This window comes from Dromaius novaehollandiae, chromosome 3 (genome assembly GCF_036370855.1).
Source record: "Dromaius novaehollandiae isolate bDroNov1 chromosome 3, bDroNov1.hap1, whole genome shotgun sequence".
Classification (NCBI taxonomy): Eukaryota; Metazoa; Chordata; class Aves; order Casuariiformes; family Dromaiidae; genus Dromaius; species Dromaius novaehollandiae.
The window spans coordinates 92,543,089-92,566,144 of record NC_088100.1 but is presented as its reverse complement, the minus strand read 5'-3'; the positions used below and the strand labels follow the sequence as shown (position 1 = coordinate 92,566,144).

The window sequence follows — 23,056 nt, the reverse complement described above, 5'->3', positions numbered from 1 at the left end:
AAATATTGGAAAATAAGTTTGATTCAGGACCAAAACAAGTATTTCTTTTGTTGCTGAAATGAGAAATAAAAATCTAATTTTGGGACAGTTGGACCCACTTTCTTGAGTTTAGTTTTATCCTTTTCCTTTCAATATAGGGCAGGTCTAAAGGACATAGCAAAAATGTTTCATTTGGAAAATATCAAAAGGACATGGTTCATCATTTCCAAAGCAAACGATTTCATTCTGGAGAAGGTTAAAGCAAAACATCTATCAGTCTCGTAATCGCTTTCTCTTTCTTCTGCCACTGAAAAATGGCTAAGGCCATGGCGAGGTATAGTTCATCACGGAAAGAAAATTATCCCCCTTCTCTCTAGTATTTCTGAAAACCAGGCCATCTACTGAACAGCCTGATTTGCAGATTTAGTGGGAAACATGCCTAAACCAGGAAAGAACAAAAATTCCATGCAAGTCAGCTTCCAAGTCAAACAGTTTTGGTAGGTCTGTGTTTGAAATCTTCCCTCTGGAAGCCTAACTTCAGGCATCAACTAATACAAGTCCTGGCCTTATTAAAACAGCATGAGAAGGAAAAACCAGCCAGACAAATCCCTATTACTATTGTAATGTAAATTAATTCTAGTACTATACACACCCTAGGGTTTGATTCTTGTAACATGAAGACAAATAAAAGAAATAATAAGCCTACAATTAGTAAATAGCTTTTTTCCTAAAAAAAAAAAAAAAAAAAAAGTGATTTTATTGAGTTTTAATATACAGCTTTAATATGTTAGGGTAATCATACAAGATCTCTCCTGTGTTCAATTTACACATTACAATACAGACGTGAGCTCAATTTTTTTGTTTTAATGTACAAAAAGAATCCAATGTTGTCCACTAGCAGCTTTGAACTTGGCAAGAAAGGTTCTAAAGACTTTAAGTGCAGTAACAACCATACAGAGTACAAAATGAATATAAGGACTTTTCGCCAAGGTATATAAACATTTGAAAACAAATGGTGCCTGCTCCACAGGGCAGACAACTAGCAAATTCATAAAGTCACAGACCAATGTTCCAGAGAAGGGGGAGCATTACCCTGTGTAACAATTATTATAAAATGGCCTAAGAATATCTGTATCAAAGATTTTGTACTGATCAGAAAAAAAGGTCTGAAAAGAAACAGTAGGCAAGGAACTGAACAATCAAAAAAATGACATAGTAATATAAAATATTTCCATCACTATTTAAATGCCAAATTAATCAAGCAATAGTAAAAACAAAAACCAAAATACCAAAGCTCTTCTGTTTAAAATAACAGCACTGTTTTTGCATAATGATTTTTTTCTTATGAACACACTATATACTTGATTGTTTCTTCCATACAGAGAAATGTGTCCATTTGGTCTGTCACTTCAGTGAAGCTGACATATAATCAGCCCATCATTTCTCACCTTTGACACATTTTAATGCTTTTTTCTCCATATGTTCACTACTCCGGTGCCTTCTCTTCTCCAGTTAAATACTTTTCTTTCTTTTCTTTATACAGTGCAGAGTATATGGGCTTAGGATAGGGAGATTTTCCTCTACTCCAGTTCACTGTCTAGTTCTGAGTTCAGTGGTGTGCAGTAGTTTGGCTTATCTGAAGGTACGTAGCCTGGGAGACACAAACACTTGTACGAACCTTCTGTGTTAATGCATTTGGCATTCTTGCAGAGAGACATCCTGTTGTTCAGTTCGTTGCACTCGTTCACATCTGCAAAAAAGGGCACATCAAAACACATGTACTTAAGTCTGGTTTGTGTAGGTAAAGGCAATTTATTTCTAGCATTGTCAAGAACAGAATATGCTGTATAAATATAGTGGAGAACTATATACTCAGTTCACATCAGGCAGAATTAGGCTGGGTAAAAAGCTGCAACACATAAATATTTAAATGATGAGAAAGTTTATCATAGGAAATCAATAATGTATTAAATGGCCTTACGCTGCTAGATTATCAAGTCCAAATTCAGCCTAAGCCACCAAACAAAAACAATCTATTAATAACCCCTTACAGGATTTTATTTGATGACTGAGAATTAACTTATAAGAAAGTATCTACCAGTTCGTAGTATAATGCAGTTCTTAAATGTCTGCGTTAAACAAAATCAAATACTTTAGGCATTTTTGGTGTTGTCAGCTAAATCCTTGTGAACAGCAGATCACCTGTACTCAATATTGGGCAACACTGGCCTGAAATACACATCTTTCCTAGCTAAGGAGGCCAGCTGGCTAAAAAGTCCTAATGATTGCAAGGCATGCAGGTAGCCTCACCATGATACAGCTAGGAGACCTCAGCTGCAGGTGATGAAGCGTACGGCTAAGCAAGGTCAGTATAGACACCGCAACCTGAACCACCCATGTACAGTCACTACTGGGCTTCTACACTGAGGTATGTTATTTGTCTTGCTTCATCTTCCCCTGTCACTCCCCCTTCCTGTGTTTTGTTGTTAAATGAAGGCTAGTCATTTGATGCCTTGTTTAGTTGTTGCACAGATTTGCTACTTTTAGAATGGGGGGGGGGATAGTCTGGTCGGTAAATTCTTGAAATAAGTGAGAATTAGGGGCCAGATCCTACTGAGAGGCTCTCTGAATATTTAGGTGACCCAAATGCTCTAAAAATCTGTTTCTGAAATTACTCTTGCAGTCAGGATCCAGTTTCTTACCTCACTAAGTACTTTGAAAAACCTTTGTTCTGCATGTTACAGTGTTACCTTATTAACAGAATTTTAAGATTCATTTCACAAGTGTGTATCTTAGTTTCTAGGCCCTTAATTGAAAACAACTGTAATGACTAAAATGAACTGAGGGACATCAACGTAGTTGTTTCTGTAACAATTATGTGTACTAGCCTTTGCAGTAAATCAAGCAGAAATTTGGCATCTTCAAAAGAATTCAGGTGATCTGTAACCCTTTTGTTTTAGCCCCTCTTAAGTCAAGTGACTGAGTAACCTGACAGACTAACAGAAGAATATGAAGGATTACACTGTATCCTCACCAACACAAGTCATTTTTGCCATGTCCAGGTGATAGCCGTCAAAACAGTCACAGGTATAGCCTTCTTGGACTCTAACGCATCGGCCGTTTTCACATCCATTCAGAATACCACATTCCTCTGCTTGTAACTCCTCAAAGCTGTTCAGAAAACCTGGGTGGAGAAAGAATTACAAACAAGTAAGTTACAGAGCTGTTGAGTCTGTATACCCAAACGTATAGACAGGCTCTGAAATTCTCTTAGAGGTTTACTGGAATGTGGCTTGACTTTGTAGAAAATAGGTCAGCTTTAGCAGATCTGCACCATCTGGAGTTTTAAATGCACTAGAAAAGTGCTGTGATATGTTTCAAGATGAGAACTAAACTTTCTGAACTCTAGGTTTCTGCTCAAAATCAGTGACTGTATTTTGTAAATGAAAGTATATTGACAGTACAGTTTTTAAATGATAAATCAGTGTTTTCTAAATAGCATGTTTTAATTGAATATTATAAGTATATCAAACTTTATGTAAGCACAGCAAAAGTGGTAATACAGTTTGGGAGAAAAGTTCCTAAATCAGCCTTCTTGAAAAGAAAGGTTGCGGGGGGTTAGAGTTGCATTCTGATTTATCTACAAGAAATGCATATAAAAAAAATCAATTTCAGCTGCCTTAAGGAAAGTAAGAAGAAATTAGAGACAGCTTTCCTATTGTGGTTTTGGTTAGTAACTTCTTGGCTGGTGGTTCAGTGATTCGTGCCAGTACAAATACCTGTAAACTACCAATTGCTGCTTGTCATAATTCTAGATGTTGAGCAGTCAAAGCTAAAGAACTGTCTTTGTTTTCACTAGTTTGTACAATGCCTCTTATGATGGGGCTCTGCTCCCTGATTTAGAGCTTTTAGGTAATTATGTATGTACTTACAAAGAAGGGTACATATTTTAAAAATTATTTGATGTCTTTACATGCTCAGAGATGCTTAGTAGGACTGAATTGCTCCTCTTAGTCCTGCACAAATTTTTCAACTAGTTTTCCATTCTTCAAGCAGTGATCTAACAGAACTGCAGATGGCAGTCCATCATATCAAAAAGACTTTTGAGAAAAAAGTCCTTAGCATTGGAGAGTCCTTGGTTTACCAGCATAATGAATATATAGTACAGAAAACAAAGAAGTCTTCTGGAGATGGAGTGGAATAAAGTAGGAAGGGTAATGCATTTCTCCCTCTGCTCCATAACATACAATTAGCAGCTCCACAAACAAATTGGTATATCTATAATCGTTTAGATAGATATATCACAAACTGTTTACCTGTTTGTATTTGTTGCAATACTAGTGGTATGTAGATTTGCTCAGCTACACAGGAAAATGAGTTTCTCACTGACCTTTTGCTTGTTCTCCTATCTTTTTGTTTTTATTCCATCCTGTCCTGGCTCTTGAGTCCCTGTTTTCTTTTCTCCTGCTTTGCCTTTCCCACTCTGCCCTTTTTGTATTAACCTTCATTTACCTTCTGTATTGTCATCATATCCACTCTCCCTCTCTTTGGCTACATACATTGCACCTAGCCTGGATTTTCTCTAGCATGGTAAGAAGCCGCACAGGGATCATGTCCATCAGTGATGCACTGAATAAATTTTGGAGATGCTGAACAGAAAATGAGATATAAGAAGCACTTGCTGACATACGCTGCATCTCAAGAACATTAAAAAATGCATAGATTGTATACAAATGTACATTAAGTGGGAAACATTAATTTTTTTCCTATGAACCTAGCAGATCACATTGCAGTGTGGTTGTGTTGAGGATATTGAGCAGATTGTCATTTTGTCTAGTTACAGTGTAATAAGAAATCTGATAAATTTTCATTATAATTTCAGCTCATTAATAGAGCTTGCATAGGGCTTATGTTGGGCCTTTAAATTGCAGATCTTTGTTGGGCCCCTCAAAATATAAAAATATATTTTTGGGTGATGGGCATGTGTGTGCGTGCGCACGCACAAACACACACACACGCACACACACATTAACAAATGAAAGGCATCACTTATTTTATGCTGAGAGCATATATATTATATTGTAATTTTAACCGGCTAAAGCCAAAATATCCATCACTCACAGCAAGTTCTACTTCAAAATAGCTGGATGGAGCCTAGGTTGTAGTTTGAATATGCATGTTTGGCTTTGTAAAAGTTGATGGTGCACAGTTGAGTATTGCATTGAAGTGCACGGCCCTGCCATGGGCTGGCAGGTATTGTCCTCCTCTGGGATCACATAGACTATAGCAGGGCTGTGACCATGAAATCTTTGTTTCTTGCCCTAAACACAGGACAGAACTTTTAGATATGTCAGAGAAATATGCCTCTGATGCGGGCAGAGTCATATGGCTATGTGTTTTAGGGTTTCTTAGGCATTTGCTTGCCACTGTATGCGATTCAGTGATCGAATGGGAGCACAAGAGGTGAGCTCTTATGCCACTGTTTCTAAAACAGAGGCCTCAACTGTGGATTCAGAACTGTCCACAGTTTTATCTTATTTATTCACTATTGATTACAACTTGTAGGAAGGAAGCATTTCTGCTAGTATTTTATCTATCACATCAGCTACCAAGTCATCTTTCTGGGTTTTCCATTTTGTTTTGGTAGTTTCCATCTATGTGACATTTTAATTAGACACCAATACTCAGTACTGTTTAATTAAAAAATCATTTGGATGTAAAGAAATAAAACACTTCACAATTCTGTGTAGAGCTTAGAAGGTCATTCCAATGCTGGACAGAAATGAACTCGTTAACCTGCTCTGTATAGTACATTTTTGTATAAAGTGCAGTGTGCCAAAGAAATATACATCACCCTTCCATTAATGTACTGTGATCGTCTTGCCCTGTTTTAATCTGCTGCCTTTAGTTTAAAAGTCACTTGTTGTATAGGAGAAGTACTTTGAGAAAAAGTGTAGTGGTAATTTATAGGCCAGATGTATAAAGCAATGGAAATTATCAGTTCCTTCTGATAACTCCACTTTTTTTTCCCCCCTAAACCTGTGAAGAAATATGTTGGAGCTGTACAGGCTGACTGATTCTGAGGAAGATGATGAGATTGGTAAGTATTCCTCTCCCCCAAGTCTTAACAGTGAGCTGGGCCAAACTCATAAAGAACCCAGATATTCTTGGAGTGCAACTGAGATGCTGGTTGTATACGATCCCTAACGCCCTACTTGGTAGGTCATTCTAGCCTGGAGGCTATATGCATGTGTACTCTCTGATCACACTGTGCTGTGAGCAAGAACAACTTACATGCTCTCCATTTCTCCCATATAAATTTTCCTGGAAAACTGTGGAAAGCTGGCACAAAGGGATATTTTTTTCTCTTTTCTTTCTCAGAGTGCATTTAGTTTAAAAGAAATCTGTCCCATGCTCTAAAGCAAAATTAATCTGTGAGAAGGGAAACTGGCAATCCTTTTGACCTTTAGCTGTAAATCTGTTGGTAAATATAAATTTAGTACACTTGGCACAAACTATTTCACTATATTAAAAATTAATACTGCACTCTGAGCCCAATTGGACTCTTAGACAATGCTGGCTCTTGAACCTGAACACCTGACTGAAAGCTAGTGTCATAGGAATAACTAATACATAAATAGGCCACATTACTCAGAAGCAAACAGAAGAATGAAGCCAGCTACAGGGAAATAATCCAAGTTACACCCCCCCTTTTAAGTATTTTACATAACAGTGAAACTTGCTTACGGTCTTCAACAAAGTATGGATTAGTTTCTGGAGTGTAGTGCTCCTCAAAGTCAACCAAAGCATCTCGTCCATATGGCCGTCGAGATCCTGGAACAGGAATGTTGCACAGCTGGGCATAATCCTCTGAGTGGGGAAAGAAAATAGGATATAGAACTAATCACACTTGTAACACAGGCCACATTGCATTAGTCCCAGTGAATTGTGGCTCATATTAGCTGGAAACAAACTTATCTTCCTAGAAACAACATAAATCTTCAATTTCCACAAAGCATTCTCTCTTCAAGAAGAATGTCATTAAAATGTAACCAGCCAAATACAGACTATTAAGTCATAACAGGGATAACACCAGGGATAGATTTGAGTCAATAACTGTACAAAAAGTTATGGGTCAGGTTTTTCTGGCTTGCAGAGGGATGCTGTGTATCCCTCTGCCAACACACTCTTGCCAGGGGCCAGCTGTGGTTACACTCCTCATTCTGTGATAACAAGGCTAGCCCCGACCATCACGGCTGCGAGCAGAAGCCACCCCAAAGGTAGGAAAGCAAAGCAGGTGGGGCTGTATTTCTGACACACCACACGCTGGCCATGCAACCTACAGAGATCACAGGAAAAAAAAAAAAAAGCTTCCAAAATACCACTCTCATCTGCCTTTGATGCAAACCATATCCTCAAACTACAGGCTTATGTACCAGTGCTGTTCAGAGTCTCCTTGGCTGCAAATCTGAAGGGGCAAGGGGAAATGCACAGGAGAAATAGTTACATTCTCATTTTCCGCTCCTCTCCAATAGCTGGGCCACTTAAGTTCTAGCAGACCAAAGCAACTCTTTCCTAGGTGTTGGGGCCCATGTTTGGAACGCTGATGTTCAGAGCTGGATTTTCAATTTGATTTACTATGCTACTTCTGTTTCCATTACCATATACTAAAAAATAAGTTCTCTGGAAATAGAAACACCGTTAAAATATAGCAGTCCAGGTGCTCCTTTACTATTGCTGCAGACTATTTAGCATCTGTTTCTATGAAGACTGCCTGGTGTTCTGAGAACCAGGCAGAATAAGGATGAGAAAGAAAACCACCAAAAGAGAGGGGGGGGGAAAAAGCCCTAAGCAGATACAAAATCCAAGAATTGCAGATGGTTACAGAGCCAGAAACCTCATGCTGTGTAGAACTGCCCAGACAGTAAATAGTTGGATAAATCCAGACATTCTCTAGACAGTCCAGAGCACAGCCCCATTTGCTGCCAGCACTGTCATTTTATTTCCACAGGTAATATCTGTCTCCTCGACCTGGAACTGTTTCCTTGCATCCTGAAAATGTGTTCAAAAAAATCTTTGAATTCTGCGGTCAACAACTTGTCTCTTTTAACCAAAGCAGAACACTCTATGGTAAGGGCAAAGCTTGTCTATGCATAAGGCAGTCCTGTCACGGGTACCAGCCCAAGCTTGCAGCATGAACTCCCAAAGAACTTACTGCAAAATTCACCACCTTCTGCTTCAAGTGCAAGGTGATTTCCTCTGATTTGCCTTTTCCAGAGTACATTTATACATGGTAACATGTATATTCAAACAACCACCTCCTCTCCAGATGAGAAAGTACTCTGTCCAAGAGAGACATCCAGTGGCACATGAAACAAAGCCAGCATGAGAAAATAAAAAAAAAATGTTAGTTTTTACTAACATAACAAATGTTAGTTATGTCCCTTAATACGCAGCCTCCCATTCAGATAGTGAGTGTAGTTTAAGAGCTGTCATAGGATGAGAAACACCCTACTCCTTCTCTACATTGACCCCCAAATAACATCCAAGTATAGGGACAGCCAGCTTATCATCTCAGATTGACATTGTTTTGTGTTGAACTACTCATGTGTCCAAGAGTTTTGATATGTAGAGAGTGTACAGATGGTAAAAGAACAGAGAAAAGATGTGCAGAAGTGTAGAAGCTTTCTCACAGATGCACACAAACATTCTTGGCAAAGGGAATCTACTATCTACTGCAAAATACTAATTCATCTGGCCTATGTGAAAAAACCCACCACACAAAGAACAACCAGTGGATGGAAAGAGGACAAAGCAAGAAGGTCTGAGAGACCACTACTTCTTTTGCATGAATGTGACCTGATGGAAAGGATTGGACTGAAGCTTGACACTGGCTTTTCAGGTTGCTCAGTGCTAATTTTGCTCTTAATGAAGTCAATAGTAGAAATGATGTTTCTTTTGAAGGAAGCAGTGAGAACATCTGAAAATCCTTAGAGGTGGAGATACGTACCTGAGAGTTGGACAATTTGAAGACTTGCAATACTATTATTTTATATTGCACATTTGCCAATGCAAAGTTGTTCATTAGCTATAGAAGGATACAGAAATGTTGACAATAGGAACTTGTTTCCTGCCACACTGGTCCTTTGCCAGACAAGTTTTGAACATCTGCGTTTTTAGCTCTAATTGCAAGTAAATCAGTGCCTACAAGATGATGAAGAGCTGTTTTAGAGCATACTGTAAACTTGGTGTTTGTTAAAAGAGTTATAACTATATCAAGGTCTTCTACATAGCTACCCGCCCCCGCCCCGTAAGTAGTCTGTTAAGCACTTGGAGTCTATTATGCTTAATTGTTTGTTTGTTAATAGATGCTGATCCATTAACAATTTCTACACTACTTCTTATACATATTACTTTATGTAATATGTATAAGCTGACAGTGCCTTTTAATATCTTTAAGTCACTTCAGAATTTATACACCTATACTTTCTCTGTATAATTTATATACTTGTTTTGATACATATGGTGATGATTTGGGAGTTACCTATAAATACTCTGAGTACTGTATGCTCTGTTTAGTTGTCCACATAGTGTAAACTTTATCTCTTGTCTTTTATAGTGTGTTGATTTAGCTGCTAGACGCCCAGGAGAGGAACCCAGCGAGACCAGCACCACCCAACATAAGAAATCACCTGTGGAAATTCAGGGTCAGTAACACTGCTAAGTTCTTTCTGCTGCCTTGTTGAGCTTGCCTATTTTTTCCATGAATGAAAAGGGTGGAGAGAGGGGAGACACCAAAGACTGAAGGGCATTAGGAGGGACACATTCTGTAAATATAAAAAGAATGAGGTTTTGAGATAAGGCAAAACAGACTCAGATGCCTGAGGAAAATAAACCCACCAGGGTCCCCCTCTGGATGATAGAACAAGTTCTGGCAAGACAGATGTGTACGTACAGTTTCTGTTGTTTTAAACTTTTCCCCTTGCTATGCTATGTTCCTACAGTTCAGATTAAAAATAGTATGCTTTGGGTCACTGTGCTCTAGGCTGGTCACAATTTTCCAGGGAAAGGAGCTACATGAACAGAGTGCCATAAGACTTGTGGTTAAAAGCACAACTGGTACAGAGAAAGTTGCAGCAAGTATACAAATAGGAGGACAGCATGATACTGTCCTAGGGAGATGACAGTAGCAGACCTATGATCAGGATGGTGGTAAGGAAAGGAGAGAGAAAGGGAAGAACTGTGACTGTTCCTGAATCACAAAAACATTTTAGCTGTCACAAAACTTATTGCTGTCTTTCAAGATAATCTTTCATACAAAATAAAAAAACCCCATGCATTTTCTGTAATTAACAGTCAAAGTTAAAATCTTTTCTTACATGGATTCATCTTCTCTGCTAGCTCACCTTCTGGCTGTGATCAGGGATCATATAACTGTGGTTCAAAAGAAAAAGACTGCACTTTTTAACATGATTTAGTGCACGTTACTCCATGTGTTTTGAAGTTTTTTTGATAACTTGCAAAAGAAGCACCAACACAGCTTGTGGTATAACTTAGGATAGCTATTGTGAAAGGAAGCTGTTATATGCTTCCAAGAATGTTAAAGATGCACTTTCTAGGTCAGATACGTAAAGTGTACATATAAAGCAAGTGTTTTTAGGGGAATACAGGTAGATGCACTTGTGTACTGGCACAAACGTTAGCCATAATTGGTGGTGAAAGCTAGGCTGACAAAGATGACAAAACATAAATTGGATGGATTGACTGGCTATTAGGTGCTTGCTAGCACAAGTACAGCTGTGCAAATGTGCATCTAATTTGCATATACAATTATTGTAACTGCGTAAGCATGTGTGGGCTTTATTTGCACCTGGACGCCTAAAATCCTAACCAAATTCTCTAGTCAATTAAAAAAACCCTGTTCCATATTTCATGCATTTAAGACAAAATATTATATAAAAAAAGCTTTTCCTGACATAACCATGAAACAACAACACCACAGCCAATCCTCCCTCTTGCCCATAAAGCAAGCTTTATTTCTGTTCCAGCTATTCAGAACTGTCACCATCACACACAAAAAAAAGGAGCCAAGACTATCAACACCACGGCAGTTCCTTCATATAATTGGAAAATACAGCACTTTCACCATGGAAGAAATCACTGGAGACAAGCACAAAGCCAAGAAAACATTTATTACATAAAATATATGTCCCTTCCCTATCAGACGTTTGGGACATCAGTCTGAATTGCTTAAGTTTATGCTCTCTCAGGAGATTGCATCATCTATGAACCAAGGCTGAAAATATTTCTTCTCTACATTTAGATTGTGCTAACTGACAATTTAGATTATTTCATTGACTTCCTCCCTAAACAGGTGCTGAGGTTTGAGGACAGCACTTAGATATATATACCACCACTCTTGGTGCTCAAGAATGAGGGAAGGGCACCAGTCTTACCAAAGGATTTTTTCATGAATTAAGAGGGATATTCATGTCTTTACATGGAGAAACTCTAAATGAAGTGGCTGGGGAAAAGATCACAGTGGATGTAAAACTCTTGTTAAAATCAAAGCAACTACTAACCTGGTCATTACAAAATCTTTTGGTAGTTGTCTTTGGTATCAGCTGAGGCTCCTCAAATTTCCTAAAACAATCTTTTCTCCTACTACTTGTGGTAGATTGTTAAAGTTGTAGTAAAAGTAAGGTTGTGTCTGCCACAGTTCCATAAAGGGCTTTCCAACTCCTTGCTGACTCACATGTACACTTGGGATGTCAGGTTTTAAAATTTTAGCTTTCCAGGATGTTCTTCCAAAGCTTTTTCCTTAAGAGCACAAGAGGGAATGAAGGAATCTAGTTTCCCTTTATCTGGGCTTTTAAAAATCATCTATACTTTAAGGAAGACAGAACTTTTGCTTTTCTTCTTCTCAGAATACTTCCTAAACTCTGATTTTTTTTTTTCCAGGTTCAAACTGAACAGTCATATATATTCATTCCATTTTTTATTCATTGTCATGAGTAGCTAATTGCCTCTGCATGAGACACAACCTCATGGATATGGGCACTGAGACACAATCATTGTTATTTTCTGTGCCCAAAAGATAACTCTTTTGGTACAGAGCCCTTACCAGAAAGGAAGCAGGCACAATGCCGTCCTAAATGGAAAGACAAACAGTGGTCTGCAAAAATGAATCCCGTGCCTCTCTGCTGATCTTTACCATCTCAAAGAGTACAGATGGAAACTCATCCTTTACACGCATCAGCTTTCCTCAGAGAGGACACCATGTTCTCATAATATGGAAGCTCAGCTTAGAACTAAAGCATAATGTTTACAAAGGATATAGAAAGTTCCCTGCAGCAAAATGCAATCCAAAAAATCTGTTCTGCCTGAAAGGGTAAAATTCATCAACCATCTGTAGGTGTCTCCAAGGGTTTTCACCTGAGTTAGTCATCCTATGTCCCTTTTTAGTCCATGGAAAGACATAACTGCTTCTAGGAAACCATTCATATCATGCTAAATTAGATGTCTAGAATAGGTTAGAGGAATCTAACCCTCAGGAACTGGTAGGCCGAGCACAGATATGGGTATCTGTTTGAAAACCATGTGAAATTGGCCTTATATAACACCCCCAGATGATGGCTCAAAGTACCCACTACCCACCATTGTTCCCCTGAGTCTGAGCTTTGCAAATGCCAAGGTGGAGATAAAGAGTCTTCAATAGTTCTCTATGGGACTCCTGGTCACACAAAACATCTCCTGTAATATCTGTTGATGGGAGTTCTACTTTTGTCCTTCCTGCAGATCATGTAAACATAAAACAGTTCCCCTAAAACAGGTACCCACAAACCACTGTAACTTAAAACTTGAAGTAAAAGAATAAAAAATATGCATAAGGTTACACAAATAAGGACACACTGGTGTCCTTTAGAGTTGCCTAAGAATGTGCTCCTGACATTATCTCAGTAGTCCACCAGCAAGTTCATAGTTATATATGTAGTAATGTACTCCCATCTTCAGTAAATAGTTATTAAAATGCCCACTAGAACTGTAGAGCCCAGTCCTACCTTTACCCCCCTTTTCACATCAAAACTTCTCCTGGCAGCCACCTACAGAAAGAGAGGGAGAAAGCATCTCCCTGGTATTTCTTAGTTCAAGGGCACATAATTCCACCTTCCTTGCATCCTCAGGTGTCTACTGAAGCAAATATGGTACTGCACTGCAATAACAAACTCCAAGGCAGGTTTCTGAAAAACATTTCACAAATGCAGAAATAGACAGTCTTCCTATATTAAACACTGACCACTGCACACCATTTTCCATCTCTTACTCATATCTCATCCCTTCAGCTTTACTGTTCTGTGTAACAATACCCCTGGAGCTTCTGGAGGCTCAACAGTTTTTTACTTAAGGTGTTACATGTTCAGGTTAACATGAGGTATATATGGCCTTATAGGCCTAATTTTAGATCCCAGATTTTTTCAGTCTTGGCCAATTGCTCTGTTTTCTGGCATGGATGCTTTGACTCAGCTGCTGAACCCATTGGAGTCTGTCCTGCTGCCAGTTACTGGAGTATTGATCCCATATGCAGACAGTTGGGTCTCCTGGTAGTAACAATTAATTGACCAAGAAAGCAAAACTTCTGAAGGCAGGTTGGCTGACAGGCTTATTTATAAGGCGAGTGCAACAGATAAAGGATGTTTTTGCTTTTGTTAACTAAAACAAAACAATCCAGTTTTCCACAATCTCTCAATTATTACAGATTGCAAATGACACTTTGGAGCCCAAATAACACAGAAGTTTTGAAAAAAATAACTTAATGCTGAAAGTTCTTTGGGCTAATATAGCCTAACAGCGCAAAAATCCCAGAAAGAATGCATTTCTGTAGTTAACATTTTGGTATTGGATGCATGAAAGCCTTTATCTGGAATATAGCGCTAGTGTAAGATCACAACAGCAGAACCAGTGCAATTGAAATCAATCTGTCCATGATTCCTTCTTTTAATGACAAGGAGACAAAATGGTGTTTTTACAGGTAAGACACACTCAATACATCATGTACATCACTACAGCTGATGTCTGCACTAAGTGTTTTGATCAGGATTTTGAACTAATATTTTGAGCTTATTCCTTGATGTCAATAAAAGAATTATCAGCCTTACTGATATTAAGATGTTACTGTTAGTTGCAATACTTTAATAATATTTAAATAATATTTTTGTCTCAGACTCTGATTCTTTAGTGTCATTTTCAGTGAGATTTGTTTGATCAAGCACAGAAAAGTAGGAGAGTTACCATTAATAGCTTTCAGAAATGGCAGCAACTACTTAAAATCCATTTTGACACCATTGAATGGCTGGATTCTTTCTTTTAACATGGATCAACACATATATATAAGCTCCCTATCTTTCCACTGATTTTATGCTGGATGCTATTCATTCAAATAGGAGATTTAAATCTTGTAATGAAAAATGGAAGTACTCTTTCAAGAAAAGGTGGGACACAAAAGAAAGAAGTTATTTTTATTAAAACATGAATTTGTTTAAGAAAGGATTTGAAAACAAATCACTCATAATTGCAGCCATCTATTTCCTTCTAAAGGCAATATTTAGATCTTCAAATACAAGGGGAGTATAAATAAGGTGAAAGGAAACCACAGATCAGTCAATGGTCCCTTCTATAATCCAACCCATTTCATCGAGAAAGTCTTACAGTGATAATGCTTTTCGCACCCCCAGGTCCTCTTTAACATGTGTTACAAATCTTCAGTATGCCCCTAACTTGGGAAATAAGCAAACACCTTCAGCAGTAAATCTGGCCAACACAATACACAAGTATTTGAAAATGGAGAAATTCCAGGCTCCCCAGCCAGGACTTGAACCTGTGACCTGCTGGCCCAGAGGTGTGAAAGCACTCTCTTGAGCCAATGATATCACTTTAAGTGCTACAAACTGAAGACATGTCAAATGAATCATTTATTCAGTTCAGTCAGCTTTAAATTTTTCTTGGTAAATGTTCCTGAAAGCATAGAAAGGTTTCCTGGTTTTTGCATGTGCATGTGCACATGTGTGCAAGTAAACACAAAAGCATATATAACCTACATGAAGAAACGTAAGCTTGTATAAGTTTATTCTGACATACTAAGGATACTATAAGCTTTTATTCTTTTTAACTCTCTATGTTCCACTCCATAATCATGCTTTAAATTATCTGGGATCAAAGTATGCCTCATAGTTTCATTTAAAGCAGATCTTTTACCTGTTCCTTCAGTGCATATTAAAGCTCTCATAAAAATGGGCTTAAATCTGGAGGCGGAAAGATTTTATGATCCAACATAATGCCCTTCAGCTGTGTTAGAGAATCTTCCAAGTGCATTTAGCATCACGGTATCCATCAGGAACTTTAACGTTATTTGTTTCTTGAACTGCTCAAGTTCCTTCATAGAGCTAGTTGGGATTTGCATCCCGCTGTTGCCATGGAATTGCTCCTCCAGAATCCTGTAGCTCTAATGATCAGAAACCATCTAATTTCAAGCCTAAAATTGTTCAGACTGAACTTGTTCCCATTTGTTCTTACACCAGCACTATTGTTTAATTTAAATGCTTGTTCTCCCTCCTTTGAGTCCTCCACGATGTTGCTATAGTGGGCAGTCTTACCATGTGCAGCTTCTGTTCTGCATCTAAGTTTAGCACTTTTCATCTTACCTTGTAAGGCAGGTTTTCCATTCCCTGACTGGCCTGGTAGTTCTTTCCTGCTACTTTTCAGATTTATCGTGCATTAAATATAACTAGCTAGAAATCTTCAGAACCAAGTCTAGTACCCGCCTAACTTTCCCTACTGGAAACACCTTTATTTCTCTCGAGTGCATGCTTGCATGACATGAGTGGCTCACTATCACCATGTAATGAACTAATACAGTCCTTTATATTCTGCTCTATCATTCCATCCAAGGAGCTGCAGTTCATAGCAGCAATTCCTGCTATTAGTTATTGCCTTGCATTTTTTTCTATTATATTTCATTCCATTTCAATTATTATTCTAGCTGGTGAAGTAATTCCATGCCTGAAAATGTCCTCCTATAAGATTTGCTGTGAAAAAGACGTTTCAGAGATTTCCACATCTTATAAATCAAGCTCTTGTCATGCTCTATTTTTTCTTCTTCATTCTGTTTCTGGAGGAAGCATCAACCAACAGTTACTCCAGCCAACATCATCAAAATCAGGGCTTTTTCAGTTGCTGCCCTTCCAAAGCAAACTCAAACAAGCAAAGATGTATATGAGCAGGTTCAAGGACCTTGCAAGCAAATTATAAAAACATAAAACCCAAGCAGACACAAACACTGCTACATTAATACTTCGCTGAGCATCACTAGGTAGTTTTAACTCCAAGATTCTTGCTACAGGCAAAACATGTACTGCTTTAACTACAACAATATGGTTAAGAGTAACACAAGCCCAAGTAAGGATCCAGTTATTAGAATAAAATGCTTTACTGATATAGCACGTTATTCCTACGTGGAAAGCCATACTGCTAAAAGGCACATTTACAGTAATAAAACTACATCCAAACTTGGCCTTGAAATAATGTAACTATGTGGGGAAAGAAGTTACACTGTTTACACATGAGTTATTATGGTACCAGATTGCATATACCAGGGCTGCTAAAGATGATGACATATCATCTGAGGCACAGCATGACATAAAACTATGCCTCTTCCACTGGTTTCTTCTCCACTCCCCAAGTCCCAGAGTATCAGTGGCAACATTTCTCTTCATGTAGCTTTTGTAGTTGCCACAAAAAAAAATTTCTGCTTAAATACCTTCTTGGAACAATGTCTACTTCTAAACAGTAAAACAAAATATAATCTTTTAAAAATATGTCTGTTAGCTTGTGCTCCAAAATATTCTTTATCATCAAGTTATATTCCTTGGAAACACACATTTCCTTAGTCCGTACTGATACTCCATTTTCCTCATCTGCCTTATCTATCTTAAATGGCTCATCTATATATTTCATCATAGAACCACAGAGTAACAACTCATTCTCTGATAGGTCTAATGATTCTACAGCACATCTTCAGCAGCAGATCATTATCAAGCAAACACGCCTACTTGCAGGTAGCCTGGCAGAGCATTACACTGAAAATACATTTGTATATATAGCTGGCAACAAAAATCTGGAACATTTATGTAGCCTATTGAGTATTATGTGTGTGTGCACACACAAATACACATGAACTATGCCTGCATTTCCAGAGATGGTTTTTAGTTTCTCAGTCATGCTAATGAACTCTGCTACCCTTAAATGTGCTCCTACTTCCACCAAAGTCCTAAATTCTGGTCTTCAGTTGCCAGTCACTAACAGTTCCACCTGAAGTTGACAGGTCCAGTAGGTGCCAAAAAAAAAGGCAGCTACATTTTCAAAATCTTGACTGTAATGATTTCTCCTTAATTAATGAGAGCAATTTCCCTTAGTTCTTGAAGGGTTAGTTTCTTTTGTTCTTTCTTACATTATTAGCCCAAGTATAACTGCAAGGGATTAAACTGATTAAGTATTTCAAAGTTCATTCCAAGAACTCAAATGCACATTTCCTTACCTGACTCTTTCATAGGACACAGTGCGCACTGCATGCCCCAGGCTTCGCCATATAAGCAACAGCACTCAGTATATGTAGTCTGCTTTCCAACCAGAGGTCGACTACAAACAAAATCGTCACTCAGATGCTGCCAGCAAAGGTCCTGGTAGACCTCTGTTTCTTCAGTTTGTTCTGGTAGAGAAGACAATATTGTATCATCATCACAGCAGTGTTATTTAAAAAAAAGAGCAGCATAACGCAGAATTATCTAAACTCAAGTTAGAAAGTAGTCTAACTTTACTTTTCATGAAACTAAATCTAGACAGACTTGGTAAATACAAATTTAAGCTTAGAAATCGTGGCCATTTTTTAATGCCTGAGGTGGCTCACATCTTGGGGTGTCAGCTTTGCAAAAATCTCGAAAGGTTCTGATTTTCCAATGGCACTATTAGGCCTATTTAAAAACACCTTGGGTTGGGCACCCAAGAATTAAAACTTTTTACATCACTAGCCACTGCTGAATGCTTAACACTAATTCAGCTCTGCTCTTGCTGAAGTTAACAGAAGTCCCACAAAAAATAGCGTTAGGACAGAGGTGGATATTTGGGGAGCTCTATTCATGGAATGAACCTTTAAAAGTTGTTATTTTGGTTTTCTTATACTGCTGGCAATGACATCAGAAAGAACATTTACTGCTAGGGCAGAGCTGAACAAAAATTTTACATGGACTCAACAGGAGACTGGACAAGTACTTGGAAGAGATATCCATTAACTGAACAGACAAACTACATCAGGCTCAGGAAATCCCCTGAGCTCAAAATAGCTAGCGGCTGGGAGGGCGAGGGGAAGTATTGTTTATCTACTGTCCTCGTCCCTAATCATCCACTTAGAGTTATTGTTAGAGAGAGAATACTGCTGTGAACCACTGTCATTGTCACATTCTTATGAATGTTAACAAAAACACGGGTTTTTGTCAATGCTGGAATATTTCAGGGGCAGCTGGAATATTTCAGGGGCGTACTAGTTCTGATAAAGATCTCAGTAGGAACATTTCCCAGTTCTAGAAATCTCTGATCACTGCTGATCAGAGAGAGAGGAACTGAAAACTTAATCTTCTACTTGGAAGGTAAACACCTCAGTACAATTGCTTTGTAAAAACATCTGAAAGGTTTTGAATCTGTTCCAACACAGAATGAAAAATAAGTGTTGTCACAAACCAAGATTCTGTTTTGTCTGTCCAAATCTATTAACTGCATTTTTACATGATGCAGCAGCATGATGAAATGGTGTATGGGTGAGTATAGGATTGAAACCTAGCTCAAGTGCAACAGTGTGTTCTGAAAGTGCAAAGTTTATTAGAGTTTAGATACATCTTCTACTGAGAACTTGCCAGAACACACACAGAGGAGCAGAAAAGGTTCTCTGCAACCAACTCTGAATTCTGCTGGCAGCAGAGTGATCCCACCAGCCTGCCACCTCCTCCTCTGCTTTAGGGAGAACTGTGCCAGCAGAGACAAAAGGATCGAGCACTTTGTGCTGGGTTAGATGATTGCTGCGTCAGCCTCAATGATGCATGACAGAATACCCTTTTGGGCCCTTGCATCCTCTTCACATCCTAGGTGAAACCAAAGGGCAGTCCTGCTCCTGTTTTGTTTAACTAAAGTTTGAACAATGTAACTACTGTGGTTCTTTGAGAGTTTCAGGCAAGAGGATGACCAGGTTGCTTTTCAGAAATACCATTCTCATAATATGGAGTAAAGCAAGCATTCAGTCTGTATTCCCATTTTCTTTCACAGAAGCATCTTAGAAAAATTCATAGTTGCAGGGACCAGAGGTCTTGGCTATCGGATGCCAGTATTAATCAAACACACATTGTAACATTTCTTTCAGAGTTTTGTGTAGTATAGACAAAGCTGTGCAATTGCAGAGCTACAACTCTGCATAGTGCTCTGGATTTCTGAGATGTTTCTAAGAATCTCAGAATATCTATCATTTTTTTCTGAAATCAAAATCTACTGAAATTAAAAGAACATGTAAGACTCTTACTGAAACAAACAGTGAAGCTGCAGCCCACAGCTTGAAAATGTGAGCTCAATGTACCCTCAGTATTAATCAATTAGAAGCACAGATGTAATTTTTGCTATTTTCTCCTATATCCTGTTGTTCCTGTTCTTCTTCCTCCCTTTGGTAGAAGCACTCACTCACTTTGTCTGAAACGAATCTCCAGAGTTAGCCCACAGCCAAACCCCAACCTTAGTGAGACACTGAGCAGGCAGCGCCTCTTTACCTACAAGGTTGAAAGAGATGAAGAGCTGGTGAATCAGGGTGCTGAAAACTCCCAACCCAAGCCTCATCTCATTAAATACTTACAGCAGTCTCCTGTCTACATTGGCAGGGCAGAACCCTGCAGAGTCCTGCATCACGATACCTTCTGGATCGACAGATGATGATGACCCAAGCATTGCCCTCCAAAACCCTCTCAGTAAACAAAGAGCAGACCCATCCAAAACCAACCCAGTCTAAGCTTACTGGGGTCTGTAGCCTTGTCAGCAGCGCCTTGTAGAAGTATACTCAGCCTGGTAATGCATATAATGGATCATACCACTTGAATCTGCTGGTCTGATGCATCGCTTTTCTGTTGCGTCCAGAACCATTGGGTGTGTACAGAAACAGTTGTACGATCCTTCTGTGTTAATGCACTGGCCATCAATACAGCTGTTTGGGTCCTGACATTCATCTGTATCTTTAAAATGGAAGGGAATGTATCAAGGAGAGCCAGCACAAAGCAGTCGCACTGTGTTAATCTGTGTTTATATATTCCTATATTAGAAGCAATTTCCCTGCATGTCTTCTGTTAATTAGCACAAATACCAATTGCTGGCAGCAAAATCCTGCCCATGGGGAAGGAGAGACAGATCAGCAGGATGCTGACCTCTAATCCTCAAGTACTAGGGAGCATTGTGAACGTTTGCTAGCGTTCACAGACTAAGGGTAGGAGTGCCAGGTGTGCCCTACATCCAGCACAGCTGCAGTGGGTTCCCAAGGTGCTGCCCCTTTAGGACAGCAGGAGCAGGCATTAGAGGTGGGCACACTCGCTAAAGCTCCTCATGAGCTTGCCAGGAGAAGGGAACAGCTTATCTGGCCATAGTAGTTCTATTCCTTGGTTTGGCTTGGAGAGGAAAAGCAGAAATTTAGCCTGAAGGGAAGAGCAGGCCATTTTACTTAAAATAAATTACATTAAATCAGCAAAGAAAATACCTTTGTAAAGAACAACCTTAGATACCCAAGGTGAAAGGCTCTCCTCTCGTGGTTTCAAAAATTACTTCCTTTCATTACGTTATTCTGCAAATTCTACAGTTTTCTGCTTATACAGCAAAAGCCAGGGTCACGGTTATGAATAATTTTCATTTGAATACCAGAACCAAAGGAGTACAAGGTTCTGCAGACTAAAAGGAGCATGCTTATCAATGACCTGAACTGTAATTCCACATTGCACATTAACTCCTTGTGGAAAATAACTGTCCTTGAAAAAAATAAAAATCATTGTTAATTTGATTTATTACACTAAAAATAGCATACTTACCAAATGCCAAATATAAGATGGGCTATAACATACAGGCTTTCACTGCTCACTCCATGTACAAAGGACAGAGCACTAAATTCATCTGGTGGAGTAAAGCAGCAGTGTGCGCCTAAGGGTGGAGCTGCCTCCGATTGCTTTGTGCAGCCTGCTTCAAGGCTGGTAGCAGCTCTAGACTGCACTCGAGGGAGCAGAAGGGGCTGTTTTGGAGATGCAAACTCTTGGGAGCAATGTGCTGAAAAGGGAAGCAAATAAGCCAAACCCTGCCCTACAAGCCATCGCCATGTCAGCCAGAATTGCTGGCCAGCCAAGCAGAAGAGAAGGGAAATGACCCAGTGCCTCTTAAAAAGCTGCTACATGAGTTTGGGGGCCCAGTGCTCCTCCCCTTACTGGGAATACCACAGTTCTGAGGGGAATTCTGCCATACAAGGGCTTGTTTTGCCCATCTGCATACTATTATAGTGACAAGACCACTTTATATAAACTTACCAAAGCACTGTAGCTTAACAGGATCATAGTATGTGCCTTGTTTGCAGTAGCATTCGTAACCTGGCTGTGTATTCAAACAGAAGCCATTTTTACAGATTTCTTGTCCAAAGAGTTGGCATTCATCAGCATCTGAAGAGAAAACATTAAAGGCTGCGTTATTGTAATTCCTACTAGGGCACGCAGGCAAGCAAGATGGAATAAACCCTGCGCACTTCTCCATTCAGGCAGATGACATCTTAAACCAATGGCCCAGGAGCGCAGACACCCACAGAAAAGAACCCCTTGTGCGGAAGGGGTGATGGTGTGCTCACAGCCAAACTGGTGGACCATGACTTTCCCTGCCCCTGGTCAGAGCAACTCTTGCGACACACAGGGTAAATAAACTGCCCCTCAGGACAGGGCAAAGCCTGTGCCACTGGAAGAGTCTGCAGCTCTCCGTTCTTTCCTTCGATACCACACTGTTCTTAGCTCCAAGCAAAACAGACTAAGAGTATGGACTGTATTTTCCAATATAATTTGCTTGACACAACAGACTCCCACCATGAGTTACCATCTAAGTACAGAACTAACTGAGCAGTTATGCTTATGGCTCTTACGATCTCTTCTCTCCACACACTGGCAACTCTGCTGTGCATGGTGGAGAATCCTCCTGTCCTCCATGCAGGAATCCTTCTGCATGGGAAACTTCAATGGAGACTTCCCACCATGAAGGAATAACTGTGTTGCTAAATATAAGGCAGCAACCACTGCAGCACATAGTGACAGCTGACAAAGAGAATCTTTTCATTTTCAAATGAAAGTGGAGGTTTCACATAAAATATATGCCAGGTTATATATACCTTTTCACATCTGTACACATTTTTTCTCAGCCTTGTATTTATGTATTTGTTACTGTTGGAATTCCCCTCACTTTCTTTCTTCTACCCATTTTTTGCTTTCTAGACATACCTGTAACAGTCTGCTAAAGCTAGGCTGGTATTAAAAATGGCAATACAAACGTGCAATGTAAAGTATGTAATTCTACTTTCAATAACAATTGTCTTAATCCACCATCTTTTGTAGATTTACTCCCCATTTACACTTGGGCAGTACACATTTTAGCCCCAAAATGTCACTTCTATCTGTCCATCAGTTTTAAAGGTGAATTATTCAAATGCTTGCTTTTCCAGAAGAGCTGAAAAAGCTATAAAGCTGTTTATTTTTACTGTCATTCTTCCAGCCACTGAGTGGCTTTAAACATTAAATATTTTAAGTTTGATTGTTTATCAACAAGGGGACTGCAAAGCTTAATAAGAAATACCATGTAGCTGCATGTCTGTACCTCTTTTTCCTATGGAACAAGGATATGTGTCCTGAGGAAAAAGTGGGAAAGCTTGAGAGTATTAGAGTCAAGGAAGGCTAGCTGAATACATTCACTTCTGACAGATAATTCAAAAAAC

General features: G+C 39.1%; 1 protein-coding gene across 5 annotated transcripts in view; it reads right to left on the bottom strand.

Moving 5' to 3' along the window:
- Positions 1–730: 730 nt before the first annotated feature.
- LTBP1 (latent transforming growth factor beta binding protein 1) overlaps positions 731–23,056 on the bottom strand; it is a 209,614-nt gene continuing 187,288 nt past the window's right edge. For all 5 annotated transcript variants that reach the window (XM_064509469.1, XM_064509470.1, XM_064509472.1 and 2 more), the window contains 6 exons: positions 21,618–21,746; positions 20,151–20,291; positions 17,570–17,740; positions 6,727–6,849; positions 3,014–3,163; positions 731–1,729 (listed from right to left, as the gene is read on the bottom strand). In XM_064509469.1, coding sequence (XP_064365539.1) covers positions 1,560–1,729; positions 3,014–3,163; positions 6,727–6,849; positions 17,570–17,740; positions 20,151–20,291; positions 21,618–21,746 — 884 coding nt within the window. In that variant the 3' untranslated portion in view covers positions 731–1,559. The remainder of the gene's footprint in view (positions 1,730–3,013; positions 3,164–6,726; positions 6,850–17,569; positions 17,741–20,150; positions 20,292–21,617; positions 21,747–23,056) is intronic.